The 21,374-nt window shown below is 39.8% G+C and overlaps 1 protein-coding gene and 1 pseudogene across 4 annotated transcripts in view; both read left to right on the forward strand.

The window, feature by feature from the left end:
* Abcb4 (ATP binding cassette subfamily B member 4) overlaps window positions 1-21,374 on the forward strand; it is a 61,317-nt gene that overhangs the window by 3,637 nt on the left and 36,306 nt on the right. For 3 of the 4 annotated variants that reach the window (XM_021162750.1, XM_029478121.1, XM_029478124.1), the window contains 7 exons: window positions 2,235-2,385; window positions 8,874-8,931; window positions 10,023-10,214; window positions 11,819-11,990; window positions 13,298-13,422; window positions 17,655-17,826; window positions 21,236-21,349. In XM_021162750.1, coding sequence (XP_021018409.1) covers window positions 2,235-2,385; window positions 8,874-8,931; window positions 10,023-10,214; window positions 11,819-11,990; window positions 13,298-13,422; window positions 17,655-17,826; window positions 21,236-21,349 — 984 coding nt within the window. Of the gene's footprint in view, window positions 1-2,234; window positions 2,386-8,873; window positions 8,932-10,022; window positions 10,215-11,818; window positions 11,991-13,297; window positions 13,423-17,654; window positions 17,827-21,235; window positions 21,350-21,374 lie in introns of those variants that run through there. The other variant, XM_029478123.1, reaches the window with a different exon arrangement.
* LOC115031141 lies at window positions 13,429-17,648 on the forward strand (annotated as a pseudogene).

A 21,374-nucleotide genomic window follows, 5' to 3' on the forward strand; every position in this document is an offset into this window, starting at 1 on the left:
AGAGAGAGAGAGAGAGAGAGAGAGAAGTGCATATCAATTGAAGCCATCAAGTTAGAAAGCAAATGCAGGGAAGGGCATCCAAACACTTGGCACACAACAACTTAGTTCTCTGTCAGTCTAAGGCTCTGCTCACACTTTTTCCTCTACTCTTTGTTTTTGCTTTAAAAAGTTTCAGTGAGAGCAAACTTTTTTTCAGTTTTTATTATGTATTTATGTTGTATTGATTTACAATAGACAGTGGACCAAGATCCGAACATATTATGTGTCCGATGTGTGTGAGTACAGGTGTACAGTGCCACAGGACATGGATGGAAGTCAAGTGACAATTATTTGGGGATCTGTTCTCTTCTTTTAAACCTTTTGGTTCCAGGCATTGAACTCAAGTTGTCAGTGTTGAGGGACAAATGCTTTTCCACACTGAGCTATCTCACCAGCCTAGAAAAAGAATTTTATTTAGTGCTGCAGATAATATGTGTAATTTTAGTGTCAGTTTAGAATCTGTTTCCTACAGAAAAAAGAAAAATATATACATAAAAGTAGAATAATTGATATTTTTGTTTGCATTTAATAAGTTTAGTGGACCCTGAATTTAAATTTAATCATCGTTCATCTGAGTAGATGTCTGCGTAGAAAAACCTCAGAACAAAGCTGGTGTAATAGGACTAGAGATATCTTGTTTTGTTGAAAAGGGTCACTAAAAACTAATCTAGATTTACGTAGGAATGTATCCTAACTTTAAATTTGATCTTAGAAACTTAAATTTAATTCGACCAACATGGAAAGCATTAAAACCCTTTTCAGTGTCATATAATGTCCACTAAAAAGAAATGCCGCAGGAAAATCTGACTGTGTGCCCTGAAAGGATGTTGAAAGACCCAGATGTTCTAACTCCCTTCGTTTAGAAGCCACCAACAGTGGACCTTGAAGACACTAGTCCCCTGTAGCCATTAGGATACCTTTCCATTCAGTCTCTGTGTTTGTCGTTGCCTTTGATTTTTTTCTGAGTTCTTCCTGGTTCTCATCCTTCCTCTCTTTTTGTTTTCTTGCTTTGTCCTGTGTGCTTGAGTGGAATCTGCCCCTGCTGCCCTTGGCCCCAGATGAACTCTAAAGCCCTTGGAGAACAGTTTGCACACATGCCCAGGGCCTGCTATGCGCTCCAAACCTCAGCCTCACTGGGCAGTGTGAATCAGTCAAAGACACTACCCACTCCACCATCCTGACTCATTGTATACTCTTAAATAACTGTCTCTTGTCTCCAAAGGGGAGATTTGGGGGGAAGTGAACAGAGTATAAAGTTTAAAAGGAGAGGAAACAAGCAAGGGGTGGAGAGGAAGCTGGAAAGGGGAATGTAACAACAAAGCTCTAGTCTAGAAGACAGGAAAAAGAGCAAAGGGAAACCCACAGAGGAGCCCATCAAAATTGTTGAGCAAAAGGTGTAAATTGGAGAAGATTAAAAGGACGGTGAATTTCTGTCTTCTGAAGAGGCATTTGCTTAGTAAGTAGGAGTTGTATATTTTGCTGTAATAATTGGTAGCCGCCCTGCTGAGCACTAAACCCAAAAGTTTTGATAGTTTCTGCGTACCTATAATGTGATCCTGCTGTGCTCTGTGCATTCCTAAGCCATCTTTCTTTGCAAGCCTAAAATCCCAACTTCCTCTACAATTCCTATTCTTTTCCAGTTGATTCTCTTTCATTTTTCAAGGTTTTTCATAATCAAGACTTCCATAAAGCTCACAGATACTTCATAAAGTTCTTTTTTTTTTTTTTGAGCTCTTCTGTACTGAACTGCTTTTAAAGGCTAATTTCACCCTTTCAGAGGGATCTGGCTTCCAGCTGAGGTCTGTTTGTTCCTGGTTTACTCTCTATGTTTCTGCACATGCACGTCTCTGAAGGATGCACCCGTTCATGTGAACTTTATGTTGGTCCCCAGCTCACCTTAACTCACTACACACAACCACTGGAAGATTAAACAGTATTTCTACATGGATCCAAATCTTTGTTGCCTTGATTACATTGTAATAATTAGCCCCAGTTAAATGCTAATTAAGTAGAATTAGATTGATTTCTTTTTATATACATAAAATCATGAAATTAAGCTTACAGTTATCTGGATTGCAATTCATATATTCGCTCAGATAAGCACATTTGTCACTGTGATACTAGAACTAACTTGAAACAAAAATCCCCAAAGGACAAATTATTAAATGAAATCTTATTTTATTTTCTCTTTTCAGTTCCGATACTCTGACTGGCAGGATAAATTGTTTATGTTCCTGGGCACCCTCATGGCCATAGCTCATGGATCAGGTCTTCCCCTCATGATGATAGTCTTTGGAGAAATGACAGATAAGTTTGTAGATAATACTGGGAACTTTTCCTTGCCAGGTAATTGTTTCTTTGCCTCTTAAAAAATGCATTATATTAACCTAACTGGGTGAAAGGTATTAGGAACTAGTTTTAATTTACGTCATCTGTTTGTTTATTGATTTAGACATCCAGGTGACCCTAAATACCACAAGGGGAATTGTGAAATTTTTATAACATTTAAGTGCTCATTTAAATCTCAAAAAGTACATTGTGTTTAAAACAAAAAGAAAACTTTGCAGCTAAATAAGGTGGGCCTATAGTATCTCACGCAGCGTCTGTCCTCTGTGATCACAGGAGCAAATGTTACAGCACAGGTAGCACAGCGGTACTTCCTGGACACGGTAACTTCTGTAGGCTTCTGTCTGGGTTTTATTTTTTCTCTCTTGCCCACTCTCATCTTCAAAATGTCTACTTTTTATGTTTGATGTTTTGGAATAACAAGAGTAACTAGAATTGAATGTGACACTTTACTAAATATCAACGACCTCAGTAAAGGTTTAAAGTAATGGAGTCACATGGGCTCATGTCACCACAAAAGAGGTCACTGCAAAAAAGGGCACACCAGTACCATTGTGGTAAGGAGCAGATGGCCACACTTGTCTTCATAGTAATTAAATTTAATCTAGAAATATTTCTATGTCTTTTGTTTTTTGTTTTGTTTTGTTTTTGTTTTTTGTTTTTCCAGACAGGGTTTCTCTGTATAACCCTGGCTCTCCTGGAACCCACTCTGTAGACCAGGCTGGCCTCAAACTCAGAAATCTGCCTGCCTCTGCCTCCCAAGTGCTGGGATTAAAGGTGTGTGCCATCATGGCCAGCAATATTCCCATGTCTTATCCCAAGACCAAAGGCTTTGTTCTTCCAAGAGACAATAAGGGTCTAGGGTGGAAAAAAATCAAAATGAAGCTGTAACAGTACATAGGCAATAGAATAAAAAATAATAAAGGAAGGCAAATTTCATTACAAATGTAACTGAGTAAAGTACACTCATCACTTAGATATCATTCTACATACATTAGCATAGATCGCTGATTGAGAACTACATATTTAGTGGCCATTAGAAGGCATATATGCAATTATATAAAGAAAATGTGGTTGCTTGATCAATACAGAAAATATGTTTACATTAATGGCGATAAATATAATGCCTTTCAGAAGTCCAGTGAAAGTGTCCATAGTATGCTCCTGTGTTATGACAGACTTCTAACCCAGGTCTTTCTATCATCTCAGCTATAATCAGGACCATGATATTTTTTCCAGGATAAATAACTATGCTTTTCTATGAAAAAAAAAATCTGTTTTAGATGGATTTGGATTTCTGATGCTTTGCTGGTGACCTTAACAGAAATGCTATAAAGATAAGTTGAAATAGGACAAGATAGTTTTAATGGACTGGATAAATGGAAATAGGACAAGGTCATTAATAGGGTCTGGAAAGATGGCTCAGCAGTGAAGAGCATTGGCTGTTCTACAGGACCTGGGTTCAAACCTCAGAACATACATGGCAGCTTGCCAGAGGCCTCCAGGGGCACTGTATATTTGTTTTGCATAGACATACATATGCAGACAAAACACCTAAGTACATTAAATAAAAATAAATCTTTGTTTAAAAAAAAGTTGAGACTGACATGGTGGAGCATGCCTTTAGCCCCAGTTACTTCAGAGGCAGAGGCAGGTGGATCTCTGTGAGTTTGTGATCAGCCTGGTCTACATAACTGACTCCAAGACAGCTTGGATTATATAGAGAGACCTGTCTCAAAACAAACAAAAAAGCAAGCAAATAATCAGATACATAAATAAAGAAAATAATAAAAATATTTAAGGAAGAGTAAGAGGTAGACATTTTGTATTGATCTGTTACAATTACATCTTTACATTTGTTGCATATTAGTTTTACACACACACACACACACACACACACACACACACACACACACACACACGTGTTGTACCCATAGTAGAAAACACCAACCAAAAACTGACTTCTTCTAGGGTTTAAAAAAATCAGATTCATATAGTGAAAAAATTGAAAAGGATATTACTCTGCCTTTAAGAGAGAAAATTGTTGATGCAGGATGCAGGATGAATGTACTTGGAGGACATTGAGGACATTATGCTAAGCTAGAATAGTGGGTAAATGATGGCTTCTGCATGAACCATCGACTTATGCGGATTATCTAGAACAGTTAAATTCATAGAAACATGAATTTGAATGGTACTTACAAGGGGCTAGGGAGAGGGACCTGGGGAGCTATTGTGGAATTGGCACAGGGGTTTTCTTCTTTAGAGTAAAAACCGTTCAGAAAGATTGGTTGGACAAAAATATGAGTATATTTACAACTATTAAACTGTAGGTTTAAAACTATCGAGATGGTACATTTCATTCTACATGTATTTTTATTTTTAAGTAAATCAGCTAAAACAATTGAATTTATTTATTATGAATGAATTTGCCTCTGGACCAAGTATCAGAGCCTTGTTCTTTTCACTTTTGCGTTTTGTTGTTGTTGTTGTTGTTTGTTTGTTTTGTTTTTCTAGAATAACTCAATGACTTGGTTCTTTGAAGCAGTTTACTTGTTTTGTACTTGTAACTAATGATGCAATTCCATGGCTTTGAAGTTGAACGAGGCAGGCAGGCACTTTGTGCTAAGGGACAAACTCAAGGTCTCTCTAGGGAAACTGTCCAAGCAAGAGATTACTGGGGTGGTAGACTCAAGAGAGTTAACAACTCTGTCATGGTACCCTCGATTATAAATGCAGAGGTTTTGACCCTTGCCTTGCTGAAACCACACGGTCATTAGCCATATTGCCAGTCATGAAGGATTTGCTATGGGAAGCCATATGAATTTCTTTTTCTTTCTTTTTTAAGATTTTATTTATTTAAGTACACTGTCGCTGTCGCTGTCTTCAGACACTCCAGAAGAGGGAGTCAGATTTCGTTACGGATGGTTGTGAGCCACCATGTGGTTGCTGGGATTTGAACTCCGGACCTTTGGAAGAGCAGTCCGGTGCTCTTACCCACTGAACCATCTCACCAGCCCCCCATATGAATTTCTCATGAGTAATTCATTCTTCTGTAGTTTGTGGAAGTAATAGTCTCATACCACATTCTCTTTGGAGAAAAATGAAGTCATCAGTGAACTCACTCCAATTTTAGAGTATTCACTGTTATGTTTGGCAAAGTAGAATTGAGCTGAAAAGTCACTGGGGTTGTGTACTTAGCTGAAGTCATAGCTCATCAAATAGAGCTTTGTTTTGCTTTGTTTTTTAGTATGTTATTTAGAATGGGTGGATTCTTGGGCAACTAGACTTCATGGAAGCCAAGTAAGATGGAATTTTAGAGGGGGAAAAGGTTTAAATTACAAGAGGCTCTGACAATGACTTACTGTGAACAGAACCCATCCTTGTCAGCGGAGTGAAGCTACTTCATGACAGGATTGCTCTCTCACAATGATTTGGTTGTGCACAAACCGTGAACAAACATTATTTCCATCCAAAACCTTAAGAACAGAGTCATAGAAAACAGTTCATCTGCAGAGTATCAAAGAGTTGGTTATTGCTTTAGACAACTCTGTGTGACTATAATAATCTAGAAAATTCTTTAAGAAGATTGCTGTAGTTTCTATGTTCTTGTGTTGTTTCGTGGTAGACCAGATAAAGTGTGCCGGAGCTCTGAGTTACATTAACTGGCCAAAACACCCAAGCTGCTGAATAAACACCATTTGTTTTGATGTTGGACAATTCTGTATAATAAAGGAATTCCTAAGAAGACTCTAGAAAAGTGGGTGTCAACTTACTTTGAGAGTCTAATGTGGTAGTCTAAATACTTTCTCTATTCCTCAATATCTCCTTATTAATCAGATCCTACTCTCAGTAGCTGGGTGAGCATGACCAAATTGCTAAACCAGTGTAGTGTTACTATTTTAAAATAGCGTTTGAATGATGATCATGGATTGAGTGATGGAGTCATATTGGTTACTTATGAAAAGATGTGGCAAATGTTCAGTGGATGTGTGGGGAGTAGTCAAGAGTGTGGAAATAACGCAACCAGTCTAATTTTGTTTCACCATCTAGCAGAGGTGAATTTTACAGAATTTCTCCACGATGAAAATGCAGCTTTAAGTGTTCTTCATTTTCATGTTATGGACAAGATCCGGTTAGCGGTCTTCATCCTGTCCCAGTAGAATCAACTGAGACATTGTAAGGCAGTGAAATGGACTGGTGTGTTGGGTTTGGGTAAGATTGGCAAAGTATTTCATTTTCAGAGTTCCCAATAACTTTTTAAAAGACCAAACTACATGATCAACTGGGACTCTTTATAAGACACAGATTTACGTAGCATCTGACAACGCTGGGTCCAGGCTCTTTGCAAACTTCCAATCCCTTGAATCTTCCTGGAGTCCCCTGTACACGTTTGTCTGATGGTGTCCCAGCACCAGGGGCACTGGACCTCCTGGCAGCCCTGAGGAGAGGTTCTCACCCAGAATTATATTGCCCTTCCTGACCTGGGACTCATGGGAAGAAGTAGGTAGGATCTGAAATGCTCATAGATTCATATTTTTAGGGGTGAACAGGGAGCGGGAGACAGAGGGTAGAGTGTTCAATGTCTTGTGTTATCCTCGTGGAGAGATTTAAAAGGTAGGGAGTGGAACTGATAAAAACATAAGATTTCACCTAATGTCTAAATTCAAGAGAAATGCCTAGTGATTTCCACAAATCCCACAGCATCAGGAGAGCTTAGCTGTCTCTCAATCCAGATATAGTCCTATCCTCCATGTTTAAATACTAGGAAGGAAAAGGGCCCACAGAACTAAGTAGAAGAGAAATAAAATGAGGGGATTCCTCAAAGAGTTGACAGCTAAGCAAAAGCCTTTCACATTAGTAGGGGAAAAACCACAATAATAGGCACTGCACTCTAGCTGCACTCGCGGCAACTGACCCTGACGCCGTTTAAGTTTAAAATAAATTCAACCTTTCATCTTCCTTTTGAGAAAGATAAGAAGGGAACACAGCTACACAGCAGCAAGAAAACATGACCCCTGGGCCATTTGCCCAGGATTGAAGGATAAAGAAAGAGCACTTCTTCTCTGAGGACTGAGGAGAACGGAAAGCGCCTGCCTTCTCCTTGCTCAACAATGCTTCACGGATATTTTATCCAGTTATTTCACAGATGTGAATAGACAATGCTTACTTTCCCCCTTCATTTTGTGTGTGTGTTTTAAGTGGAAATAAGTCATCGCCACACAGATCAATGTGGCAGAGAGTGAGCTGAGAGCAAAGGCCACACTGTCGGGGTTTACAGCATATTTGCTATTTGCTAGCAGTGTGGCTTTAGACAGGTCTATTTCTCTCTTGCTTCGCTTTCCTTTTCCATAAAGTGAAACTTTTTGAGGTAGTCTTACCTCATATTGTTGTTATGAAAATTAAACAAATGCATATGAAGTATTCAGAACAGAGCCTGGCATTTAACAAATATTCAATGAATAGCAGTTGTCATTTAAGTGTGACAACTAAGAAAGTCTTGCTGACATTTTTTTCCATTTTTTATTAGGTATTTTCTTCATTTACATTTCAAATGCTATCCTGAAAGTCTCCCATACCCTCCCTGCCTCCTACCCACCCACTCCCACTTCTTGGCCCTGGTGTTCCCCTGTACTGGGGCATATAAAGTTTGCAAAACCAAGGGGCCTCTCTTCCCAATGATGGCCGACTAGGCCATCATCTGGTACATATGTAGCTAGAGACACGAGCTCTGGGGGGTACTGGTTAGTTCATATTGTTGTTCCACCTATAGGGTTGCAGACCCCTTCAGCTCCTTGGGTACTTTCTCTAGTTCCTCCATTGGGGGCCCTGTGACATTTTTTTTTAAAATCACATTAGCTCACAATAATTAGCATGGTTTTTTTCAGTTAATGCTGTGGAATACACACACACACACTCAGTGCTCTTAATAAGCAAGATGCACTGTAGGACTTGACTAGTTAGCAGAGATCCTGTGACTTATTTCTAAGCTACTCAGTTGGAATTTTCTTCTTTCCCAATGGAAGAAATCTGGCTTCCCCTTACTTCTGTCGTAGGGAAGCATGGAAGGAAAGGATACAAGTAAAAAATTACATAAGCAAGTCTTTTAAATCACTAATGAAATAGCAGTGACCACCAAATCTGATAGTCTCCATTCCAACTTCTGCCTTTGGTGTGCACCTCTGGGTCTCCACCTTTGGTCATCAATTCCACGCTACCTTAGGAAGCTGCTTCACCACAGGCCCAAGAGTGTGTGGATAGGGTAGAACCAGAGCGTGTCCCACCCCCACCCCCCACCCCACCCCAGCTGGACCGACACACTTGCAACTGTGTTTCAGTGAACTTAAAAGTACCCTTGGGTATAAAAATTTTTCCTTGAGAAACTCCTACATATTGCTCACATTCTTAACAGATTGATTTTTTTTTAATCCAGCAATTCCTATTAGTAGTCCCTCTTTTTAAAAATGACTTCTTTTGTTTTTATTTAGTGAATTTTTCATTGTCAATGCTAAATCCAGGAAGAATTTTGGAAGAAGAAATGACTAGGTAATTTGTGTTTCTGTATATATTGTCCACTAACTTTTAACATTCCATTTAAAAATGATCTTATATTACAGAGTTGTGAGAATATACAAAACACCCAATGTCTTTCTCCAGTGCCACCTCCTCTTATCATTTGTGGCCCAGCCCCCAGTTTCAAGAAAGTTGCTTTCTTTATGACCTTTCACTTGCATATGATTCCTAGCAGCATATATATATATATATATATTAATTATTGTTTTAATAAAATTAATAAAAGTTGTTTACTATCTTCATTCCCATTTGTCACTTTGATTTCAGCACATCGATGGCATCCACAGCCTGTCCAGTCTTCCTGACAGAAACCTCAGAATCCTGTAGCGCAGGGATTGTATATGGCTGCACTTTAACCGCTCTTACTGACCAAGCAGGGCTTTGTGCACACTAAAGCAGACCACAGAGGCTAACTAAAAATAGTTTGTAAAAGTAGATTAGAAATAGATTTGGACACCATCTCCTCAATTAGATGCACTTCTGTTCAAAATCTATTTGAATTTATTAGGTTTTTATAAAATTAATTTGAAAAGTTTGAGCCTTCCAAATAAGATGGTTTTTTTAATTAAAAACATGGAAAACTTTACACAGAGAACCATTTTACATGTTTTGTATGTTTACTGCTGTTTGCCATGTGGTAGTAGTAGAGACACTTTCACTGTATTCAAGCGCAGGCTTCAGTTATGAAAATTGTCACCAATTTAAAACAAGCCACCTGACACTGTTTTTATGCAGTCAACCACAACTGTTTGTGTTTGCATTGTACCATGTTTCAGGCAAACAGGTTTTCTGTCCCACAGCAGTTATCCTGCCATTTGAGAAGAGAGAAAAATGGATGCATATTTGTGATAATGTCCTCTATGTTTATGATTTGTTTCGAAAATTGAACTGATTTCCAATTCTGAACTCTCTCCCCCAAAGCCTGTCTAGCTAACATGCCTGATGTCTCAGCCCAGTCTCGGTCTGGGCTACAGGATGAGTTCGAGGCAATCCTGAGCTACACAAAGAGACCCTGTCTCAAAACAAAACCAAGAGATGAAAGTGCCTTCCCAATTATTTTCCAGATATGCATACTACTATTCGGGACTAGGTGGTGGAGTTCTTGTGGCTGCCTATATCCAAGTCTCATTCTGGACTTTGGCAGCTGGCCGACAAATAAAGAAAATCAGGCAAAAATTTTTTCATGCCATTCTCCGACAAGAAATGGGCTGGTTTGACATCAAGGGCACCACTGAACTCAACACACGTCTAACAGAGTACGTATGTTGATAATGTCACACTTTGATGAGGAAATGAAGCACTGTGTGAAAATCGACAAGGGAAGAGAGCTTTGAAGCAGCATTAAATTACTACTCTAAGCATTAGACATGAATTGAGCATATCTCTGGTAGTCATTTCTAGAAGTCTCTATAGCTTATGCCACATGTTTTCCATTTATATTAATGTCTCTGTCTCTCTCTGTCTCTGTGTCTCTCTATGTCTCTCTGTCGCCCTCTCTCTCTCTGTCTCTCTGTCTCTCTCTCTCTCCCTCCCTCCCTCTCTCTTATTATTTGAGAACCAAATGCATGTTTTGTGTCTAGTTATCTTTCACGAGGCTAGAGGCTAGCTGCAGGCCTGCCAGGCGCTAGACCCCAAGTAGAGATGGTTGAATGGCTGAGCAAATGGTTGCTTTAGTTACAAAAAGACTTGCTTTTTAAGTGTTGATGCTTTGCTTACTAAACGAATGCTAAGGGTCTGTTACAAGCTGAGTGCCTTCCTGGAAGCGTCCTATGAGCAAGCAGAGCAAGCAGCTCTGTCTTCTTGGTGTTCTGTTCCAATAGGGGAAGATGGGTGACATAGCTTTGTCATTCGGGCACATGAGTAGAGGAGGTCAGAACAGGAGAGAAGATGAAGGCAATCAGGACCTCCATGCCTTACTGAAAGCTTCAGCTTTCACTCGGAAAGAAATGGCAGCCACGGGAAATCGTGAGCTGCGGGAGCTAACATTGTAGGACTTCCTTTCTTTAGATGATCACATCACAGTCACACCAATAGTAAGAACACAAACAAGGGTACAGGTTGAATATTTGAGACACTTAGAACCAGGAGTTGGTTCTGATGTATAGACTTTTTGGATTGTGACATATCTTTTTACACTTTACCAATGGAGTACTCTTAAATGGGAAAATCTGAATTTCTTTTTTTTTTTTTTAAGCATCAGCACAGTATTCATAGAAAGCTTCAAGTACTGGCTGTGGTGGCCCAGAGATCCAACGCCAGCATTGCAGGGGGCTGAGTTATAGAATACTGAGAGAATGGTCAAAGGTTCAAAGCAAGCCTTGGCTATATAGAAAGAGGAAAGGAGAGGGAAAAGAAAGGAGGGAAGGGAGGAGGGAGTGAGGGCAGGCATGAGGGAGGGCAGGAAAAGGAATTACATATATGATGCATATGTATATGTAGATATGATATAGGTATATGATGTATATGTATACATGTATATATATTCTGGATAAGTGATATTCAATTAAGAATGGGACTATTTTTTGCCTGTGAATGTTCTTTTACTGACTGACATACTACCTTTCCTAAGTCCTTCTTTTAAACAAACTGATCCACGTGCACAGTGCTGATGCCTCGGTAATAGGATTAGCTAATTTCATAGTAACAACTTCAGGCACATTAGCTTCTCAGAAGCACGAGCTAACCCTGAGTTTCCTTTGTATAGTTCTTCTGTGGGGAAATATCCAAGAGTCTAAGATTCTGTAAAAGGTTTGCCATGGGGGGGGCATGCTTTTCTTGTCTATGCATTTATTAAATGTCTACTTCGCCTTTCTGACTGAAGATCTCCTGCCTGTAACCACCTAGGTGTGATCTTTTTTAGTGACATCTCCAAAATCAGTGAAGGAATTGGTGACAAGGTTGGAATGTTCTTTCAAGCAATAGCCACGTTTTTTGCAGGATTCATAGTGGGGTTCATCAGAGGATGGAAGCTCACCCTCGTGATCATGGCCATCAGCCCCATCCTGGGGCTCTCTACAGCTGTTTGGGCAAAGGTCTGTGAAACCTAGGCATGTTCATGTGTGATAACCCACAAAGGCAGTTGCTCTGTGTATGCAGAGTGCTGTAGCCTTCTCACATACGTGCTCAGAGGCAGTGGAAACCACGCCCAGGAATGTTTCATTCACACAGAGCTTTAATATGAAAACGAATGTCTTGCCTGAGTCCAAACACTACAGTTCTTGCTTTAATCACAATTCTTAGTTTCACTGTTATCTCTTTGAATAAATCTTCCAATGTGGTGTATGAAATGACATGTATGGCTATATTTTTATTTAAGAAGATACAAGTTGAAAGCACAGCCATCCAAATAATTGAACAAATATTAAAGATTTAAATAGGGTAGGGATATTGTTCACCATAACAATTACATCTCATTCTTGAAATTTTGCATACAGATTTGCATATGTATAATACATATATAATACATACATTTACTGCCCAGTACTTCAGAGTTGAGCAATTTTGCTGGCTATTCTTGTATAATCTGAGTGTGAAGAGTCACTTGGGTAACTACTTGTATCTCTCTTGCTTTGATTTTTTTCTCCTGTGCTATCTTGTTTAAGCATTTTATTTTCTAGTAGAATTACCATTATTAAGTTTGAAAGTACCATTTTCATCATGATTAAAAAATCGTGACATAGGGCTGGGGAGATAACTCAGCCAACAAAGGACTTACCTTGTAAGAATGAAGATTTGAGTTAGATTCCCAGAATCCAAATTCTGAAAAATCCCCAGGTTTGATGCTCCAAGTTTATAAACTCAGTGTTGGGGAGGCAGAGGTAGGCAGGTCCCTGGGGATCTCTGTTGAATTAATCTAGCCTAACTAGTGAGCTCTACGCTACTGAGAGACGATCTTTAAGAAATGTAGATGCTCGATTTGGAGTAAAATGTAGTGTTAAAAATGTTTACTATTAATATTCTTTTTACACACATGTACTTTAAATATGTGCACATGTTACACACACAATAGAGTATGATACGCTAAAGGAAAAGTATAATTAATCTCCTAAGGTTTTATTTTATCCAAGTTCATAGTTAACAGAGAAAATCTATGAGAGAGATAGAATTTGACATGACTCAGATTCGCTACTTACAGATTTATGTCTGGTTTTCCTTACTCTGGTGACTCTGGCAGCTCAGATCTAGCCTTTATAGGAGGTGAACATTGAGACCAGGCTTTAAAGATGTAAAGCACACATCACTGAACGTCTGGATGGGAAATGGGCATTAAAGCTCTGTGCAGACTGCCGTTTACCCTTTCTCTTGATGCAAACGTCATGACTGTTTCTCTTCTGCACAGATACTCTCAACATTTAGTGACAAAGAACTAGCTGCATATGCAAAAGCAGGTGCCGTGGCTGAAGAGGCTCTGGGAGCCATCAGGACCGTGATAGCTTTCGGGGGCCAGAACAAAGAGCTAGAAAGGTAAGGAAGTTTCTCTATCTGGTGGGTCAGAGCATCCACATTTATATGGTTTCATTCATTCTTTTGTGGTTTATGTTTGTTACTCTCTCCTCTCCTAATAGCAACCCCTCCCTTGCATGCTACTAGCACCATTGCCTGCTGCTGGCTGTGGTTTGTCATGCTCCGACTTGCAGTTCTCAACCTTATGTGTTCTACAAACTCCATTTTAGGCCTGATGATCCCTAGGGACTTACCTGTCAGAAAAATGTTTTTAAATGCTTAAAGGGAAACATAGAGGGTTCCAAACTGGAACACAGAAGAGAAACCCCTGAGACATGGATTTCCTAGTCACAATGCAGGGTTTTCTGTGGGGCTGTGTGGGTCTCTGTAAGAACAAGACACAGCTTCCCACCTGCCTTTCTGCCTCGATGCTGGAAGCTCTTCTCCATGGTCATGTGCTTGAGGACATGGGCAAATGCTTAAACCACACAACAGCACAAACAAACAGCGGCAACCTCATTGAGGTAGAATTGAGAAAGGGCTATACATGTTTAGTATGTATATCTCAGTGAGTTTGGGGATAAATAAACATGTATATAAACCAGCAGCTTTCTCATTCAAATAATTTCCCCTGATATAATTGAAATATGACCCCCATATAAACATCTTCTCTATGTGTGAGATTTTTGATACCCCCAATTTTCCAAAATACAGTCTCTGAAAATTCTCTACAAAGTTGCCCGTGTTAAATGAAAAGCTTCTTCGATCCCTTCCATTTCATTTTCTATTTTTCTGTTCTTCACCCCTCTTCAAAGCCAACATGTTTCTGGTTCTCTAACTTCTTCCTTTTTTTTTTTTTTTTTCTTTCTCACTGCTGCTTCCTGTACACAATAGTCCACACAGACAGACAGACAGACCACACTAACCCTCAGGTGGACCTCAGGATGTCGGTGTAGTCATGCCACTCCCTTCCCCAAGTGAAGGTAATTACAGCATGCCCACTCTCACTGGAGCGCTGTGTCACAGTGGGGCACATGTCAATCTTGCTGTTGCATGTACCCGGAAGCCCCAAGCCACCCAGTGGTAATCACAGTGTTAGATGTAGTACACAGCCTGCTCCTCACACACAGCTCTCCTCCACTAATGCAATACTCACAGTGGAGGGAACTGCCCCAAAGAACTGGGTGCTGAAAGGCAGTTAGAGAAGCCTTTGTGTGTGGCAGCACGCATCTGAAAACAAAACAAAACAAAACAAAACAAAACAAAACAAAACAAAAAACTAATGAATTCCCATGCTCCATTTGGTTTAACTAAAATGCAGTGCTGTGGCTGGAGAGTTTTAATAAAAAGAAATTCTCTAATTTATATGGGATTCACGCCCCCCAGTTTCATTATAAACACATATTATTTCTTTCCATAATTTTAAAGTCAACATTGAAATTTCTACACTGTAGAATTGATTTAACTTGATGTAAAAAAATAATAATTTGTTAAAATCATTCTGAAGATTTGTGTGTGTGTGTGTGTGTGTGTAAGTCAGCAATATAAATTAAAAATATTCAAATACTAAAATTTTATTCCAAATTAAGATGGTGATAGGATGAATAAAATATGAGAGGTGGTGTTCTAGTATGATGGGGATAACAGGAACAAGAATACAAGTTTGCCAACTATGTGCCTGTCAGAACATTTATTACTCTTCATACTTACCTGTCAGTCTCATGGTTGTCTTTCTAAACGGGCAGTAGTTAGGAGAATTCTTTCTTCCAAATCTCAGACAATGAATCTAAAATTTTTTAAAAAATGGAGAAAGACCCATATCTCTGGTGAGATCTACTTTATACCTTATACCTAGCTTGGCAATTGATGACAGCTTGATTTTTAAAAGACCAAAGTAAGAAACCTATGACTTATATATAAGAACATGTGGAATTTTTGTCCCTTATCAGTTAAGAATATAACCACTAGTAAGTCTAGAATAGTTAAGAATATAACCACTGAGCGAGCAGGGCAGCCAGTCCCAGACCAGAGCGACCCGGAGCCTCCACAGGACTCGAGTCCTAGTGAATGAACCTCGAAGCATCATCTACGTCCGTCTGCGGCGTTCAGGCTTCTCCGGCTCCATGCAGGGGAGCAAGCTCGTGCATTACCCGCGCAGCCACCGCTGGGGCTAAGAGCAGGGACACCGAAGGTAACTGACCGCTAGAACCCGAGTGCAGCCCCTTCCAGTCGTCCAAACATCCATGACCCACTTCAACAAGGGCCCTTCCTATGGGCTCTCCGCCGAAGTTAAGAACAAGATCGCATCCAAGTATGACCAGCAGGCCGAGGAAGATCTGCACAACTGAATAGAAGAGGTGACAGGCATAGGCATTGGCACCAACTTCCAGCTGGGGCTGAAGGACAGCATCATCCTGTGCGAACTCATAAACAAGCTACAGCCAGGCTCTGTAAAGAAAGTCAATGATTCCTCACTAAATTGGCCGCAGTTGGAGAATATCGGCAACTACATTAAAGCTAGCTAGGCTTATGATATGAAGCCCCATGATATATTTGAAGCAAACGACCTCTTTGAGAATGGCAACATGATCCAGGTTCAGACTACGCTGGTGGCTCTAGCAAGTCTGGCGAAAACAGGATTCTAAACAACCATTGACATTGGCGTTTAATAATCAGAAAAACAAACAAGACGTTTGATGAAGGCAAATTAAAGGCTGACCAGAGTGTAATTGGCTTACAGATGGGTACCAACAAATGTGCCAGCCAGGCGGGCATGACAGCCTATGGGACTCGGAGGCATCTTTATGATCCCAAGATGCAGACGGACAAACCCTTTGACCAGACCACAATTAGCCTGCAGATGGGCACCAACAAAGGGGCCAACCAGGCTGGGATGTTAGCACCGGGTACCAGAAGAGACATCTATGACCAGAAGCTGCCATTACAGCCAGTAGACAACTCGACCATTTCTCTACAGATGGGCACCAACAAAGTTGCTTCCCAGAAAGGAATGAGCGTGTATGGGTTTGGGCGGCAAGTGTATGACCCCAAGTACTGTGCCACACCCACAGAACCTGTCATTCACAACGGAAGCCAGGGCACGGGCACCAATGAGTCAGAAATCAGTGATAGCGATTATCAGGCAGAATACCCCGATGAATAGCATGGCGAGTACCCAAATGACTACCCTCGAGAGTACCAGTATGGCGATGACCAGGGCATTGATTACTAGAGTCACACACAGGAGCACAGTATTTAGTCCATTGTTTTATCCAGTGAGTCCCAAGCTAGCCTTGAATAATACTTCTCTCATTTTCCTGAAACACTATTATGCTTGTTGTATCTTTAAAGTATGCCTTACATACATTCCTTTCTCCTTTTCCTGCTTCCTCCCTAAATAGCTGCCTTCTAGTGCTGTAGCAAGGGAGCCCTACTGCATAGCCTGTAACTCGCGTCTGTACCGTGGAAAGGGCGGAATGATTCTCCAGGACAGCCAGCTCTTTCGATGAAGATCTATGCATTTTTTCTACACTTACACATAAACTGGTATTTTTGAACAATAGGAAACTATTTTTTTCTCTTTTTTACAGTTTTAATACGTATCTGGCTTGTGCGTGGAAGACTAAAGAGTTGATTTGCTAAATATGGTCTTTGCCAACTAAAATCTAAGATGCAGCTTTAGACCCTGACACATGGATGTTTTTCCTGCAGTCATGTCTGCTAAGTTTTAAATAAAGTTATGATCAGTGTGCAAAAAAAAGAATATAACCACTAACGAGTCTAGAATAGTTAAGAATATAACCACTAACGAGTCTAGAATAGTTAAGAATATAATATAACCACTAAAGAGACTACAATAGCCCCCCCCCCCCTGGGTGGGTTGATTTGGGGTTTTACTTGTTTGTTTGTTTGTTTGTTTGTTTGTTTGTTTGTTTGTTTTTACCTCTATGCAATCCTGACAGGAAGGTTCTTTGTATCCCAGGACTGAGGCTTCAATTCTGGAATAGCCATGGGAACACAAGTTAGTGCAGTAGAGTTCAAAGGAGATGAGCCAAGCCAGTCAGGAGTAGGCTTAGGTCAGTTCTCCTGAGCACTAATCCTGAACCAGGTCAATTCCTGGGATACTGGACTCCTCAAGACTTTATTACCTTCATGGCTTCTACCCTAAACTCCATACTGAGTGGGGGGTTATTACGCCTTGGGTTGTAAAGTGTTATTCACATTATAACATTTCCCTCTTCATTTTTCGATAGGTATCAGAAACATTTAGAAAATGCCAAAAAGATTGGAATTAAAAAGGCTATCTCAGCCAACATCTCCATGGGCATTGCTTTCTTGTTAATATATGCATCCTATGCACTGGCCTTCTGGTACGGATCCACTCTGGTTATATCAAAAGAATATACAATTGGAAATGCCATGACAGTAAGTAATACTGCTAATGATTATGAGAAATCTGGAATTGTTCTGCACCTACCTTGTCTTTATTATTTTATAAGGTTTATTTTTAGTATTACTTAAAGTTTTGGGTGGAAGGGTAGAGTATACGTGGCTGTGGAAGCCAGAGGTGTAGGATCCCCCTGGAGTTGGAGTTATGGAAGGTTGTGAGCCACCTGCCATAGGTACCAGGAACCAGACTTGGTCACTGTGAGAGCAGTATGCATTTTTTTCCATTTTTTATTAGATATTTTCTTCATTTACATTTCAAATGCTATCCCAAAAGTCCACTATACCCTCCCCCAACCCTGCTCCGCTATTCATTCACTCCCACTTCTTGGCCCTGGCGTTCCCCTGTACTGGGGCATATAAAGTTTGAAAGACCAAGGGGCCTCTCTTCCCAGTGATGGCCGACTAGGCCATCTTCTGCTACATATGCAGCTAGAGACACGGGCTCCAGGGGGTACTGGTTAGTTCATATTGTTGTTCCACCTATAGGGTTGCAAACCCCTTCAGCTCCTTGGGTACTTTCTCTAGCTCCTCCATTGGGGACCCTGTGTTCCATCCAATAGATGACTGTGAGCATCCACTTCTGTGTTTGCCAGGCACTGGCATAGCCTCAAGGGACAGCTGTATCAGGCTCCTTTCAGCAAAACCTTGCTGGTGTATGCAATACTGTCTGTGTTTGGTGGCTGATAATGGGATGGATCCCTGGTTGCAGCAGTCTCTGGATGGTCCATCCTTTCATCTCAGCTCCAAACTTTGTCTCTGTAACTCCTTCCATGGGTGTTTTGTTCCCAATTCTAAGAATGGGTGAGGTGTCCACACTTTGGTCTTCATTCTTCTTGAGTTTCATGTGTTTTGTAAATTGTATCTTGGGTATTCTAAGTTTCTGGCCTGGACATCAGTCTAGCGGTTCCTCAGAAAATTGGACATAGTACTACTGGAGGATCCAGCAATACCTCTCCTGGGCATATACCCAGAAAATGTTCCAACCAGTAACAAGGACACATGCTCCACTATGTTCATAGCAGCCTTATTTATAATAGCCAGGAGCTGGAAAGAACCCAGATGTCCCTCAACAGAGGAATAGATACAGAAAATGTGATACATTTACACAATGGAGTAATACTCAGCTATTAAAAACAATGAATTTATGAAATTCCTAGGCAAATGGATGGATCTGGAGGATATCATCCTGAGTGAGGTAACCCAATCAGAAAACAACTCACATGATATGTACTCACTGATAAGTGGATAATAGCCCAGTGTGCATGCTTGACCCTGAGCCAGCTCTCTATCCCCTGCCTGCTCCCTTCCCACCTTTCTCCTTTTGGAAGAAAAGCTGTGATTGTAGGTTTGATCTTTGCTGTCCTGTGGGTAGAGTTGGTGTTCTAGAATATACAAGTCAAGTCCTCATGGTGCGTGAGGACAAGATAACAGCTTGTTGCTTGACCGCTGGAGAAATACATATTCACACAAAGGGAAATGAAATGGGAAACAGGATTAGAATAAGAAGATAATGGAATTATCCTTATTCTCTTGTTGAGTTTAACTGTGGGAGAGAGTTTCATTTATTACTATAGATAGGTCATTGTGTAAAAGAGAATTCAATTCACACATCATGCAGCTTTTTAAGATAGAAAAGAAAATTCATGTTAGATCATATGGCTATATGAAGATATAGATACGCTCATAGCATGATTGTGAAGGTAATGCATTTGAATTATACTAATGACTAAAATAAAAACTTTTAAAAGTTAAATTACGTACGTTCTAAGAACCCATGCATACTTGGTAGTGATTTTTTTATATGTATTTCCCAGATATGTACGTTTTTCTCTTCCAAACTTAAGTCATAATACGTAGATCTTTTGGTAATCTTTTCTATAAACCAGCGACATTTTGTGACCATCTTCCATGTTGGGATTGATCATGTTTCAAAAGTTGCACTTGACTCTTTCAAAATGAAAATTCTAAATATAACTTGGTCCTTAGACTTTCTCCATATGAGAATTTGAATCTCACAGTGTGCCTTACAGGGGCCTGAAGTTGGTGAAGGTTGGGGGGTATCAGTAACAGCAGTCTCCCGACTTCCTGTTCTTCTCTGGCACATTGTGGCAGCTCACCACATGTTTTCACTTCGGCATTTCCTCCCGATGTTTTATAAATAAGGGAGGTGGCATTAACCTTTGCCATTAACCTTGCATGGTGAATTTGTCCACATTTGTAGCCCTGGTACATAATGTCTGTGTCACAGGGCAGAAAGTAACTTCCAAGATAACGGGAAACTGGCAAGCCTTCTACACAAAGGGCTATGACTTCATTGCAATAATGTCTTAACATCTACTTCTATTAAGAATTTTTTCTCATTGGTCCTGAGATACGAGATAGATAATGAAAGGCATTTGGGTTTTGTAAACACGTATGTCACTGTTATTTCAAAGAACATAGATATATGCAGAAGTTCTTACCATGCCTGGAGAGAAAGGAGTAATTTCTCTTCTCCTATATCTTTCTTAAGTTATATATGCTATAAATCTGTTTTCCTGAAACTGTGTTAGATTTATACATCAGTTTATGTTCCAATGAAACAGATGTGAAATGTGTTGTTTTGTGTGCTGCAAAATATAATGATCATAATTTTATGTTCTATAAATGGATGAACTGACTGGGAATGGTAATGTACACCTTTAATCCCAGCACACAGAAGGCTGGGGCTGGAGAATAGAGACTATAATGAGTTCCAGACCATCATGGCCTGCAGGAAGACACCCTGTTTTTAAAATATAAAGGAAGTGTTAGACTTCCATTGATCTGACCATATATAAGTCTATAATAGCCTTTTAAAGGAAAACCACATGGGGCTAAAATCTGTATGTTTCCTATTGAATATTTTGTGCAATTCCTTGTAGAGTTAGATAAAATGATAAAGAACGAAATGAAACTTTAACAGGAGGAATGCTTTTTCTGGTGGCATTAGCTTCAGAGCTAATGAAGTAGGAGTCAGATGTCTTTATGACTAATACTTATGTGATCAGGGAAAAAAGCAACAAATGGTTTGGCAGACTAAACAAAGCTTATTTTTGATGCATACAAAGGGAAATAAAATATAAATAAACACATTTAGATAATGAAATGTTGTGTTAGTTTTTAAAATTTTGTTCTTTACTGAAGCAATTTTATTTTTAGCAAGTTGATGGGTGTCTTATCACACTAATTATATACATGTATCCAATTATCACAACGTGTTTTATAAAGATGTACAAATATTGTTTCTCAGTAAGAAAAAAGTTATTAAGTGTCCAATAAATCATAAATTCGGTCCTTCATATATTATATTTCAAGCAAGCTCTAACTCAGATGACAATATTCTGTTCCTAACTCTTTCACCCAGGTCTTCTTCTCAATCCTCATTGGGGCTTTCAGTGTGGGGCAGGCTGCCCCCTGTATTGATGCTTTTGCTAATGCAAGAGGAGCAGCCTATGTGATCTTTGACATTATTGATAATGTAAGTTTTTCATTGTCTGAAAGCT

The sequence above is a fragment of the Mus caroli genome, chromosome 5 (genome assembly GCF_900094665.2).
Source record: "Mus caroli chromosome 5, CAROLI_EIJ_v1.1, whole genome shotgun sequence".
Lineage (NCBI taxonomy): Eukaryota > Metazoa > Chordata > Mammalia > Rodentia > Muridae > Mus > Mus caroli.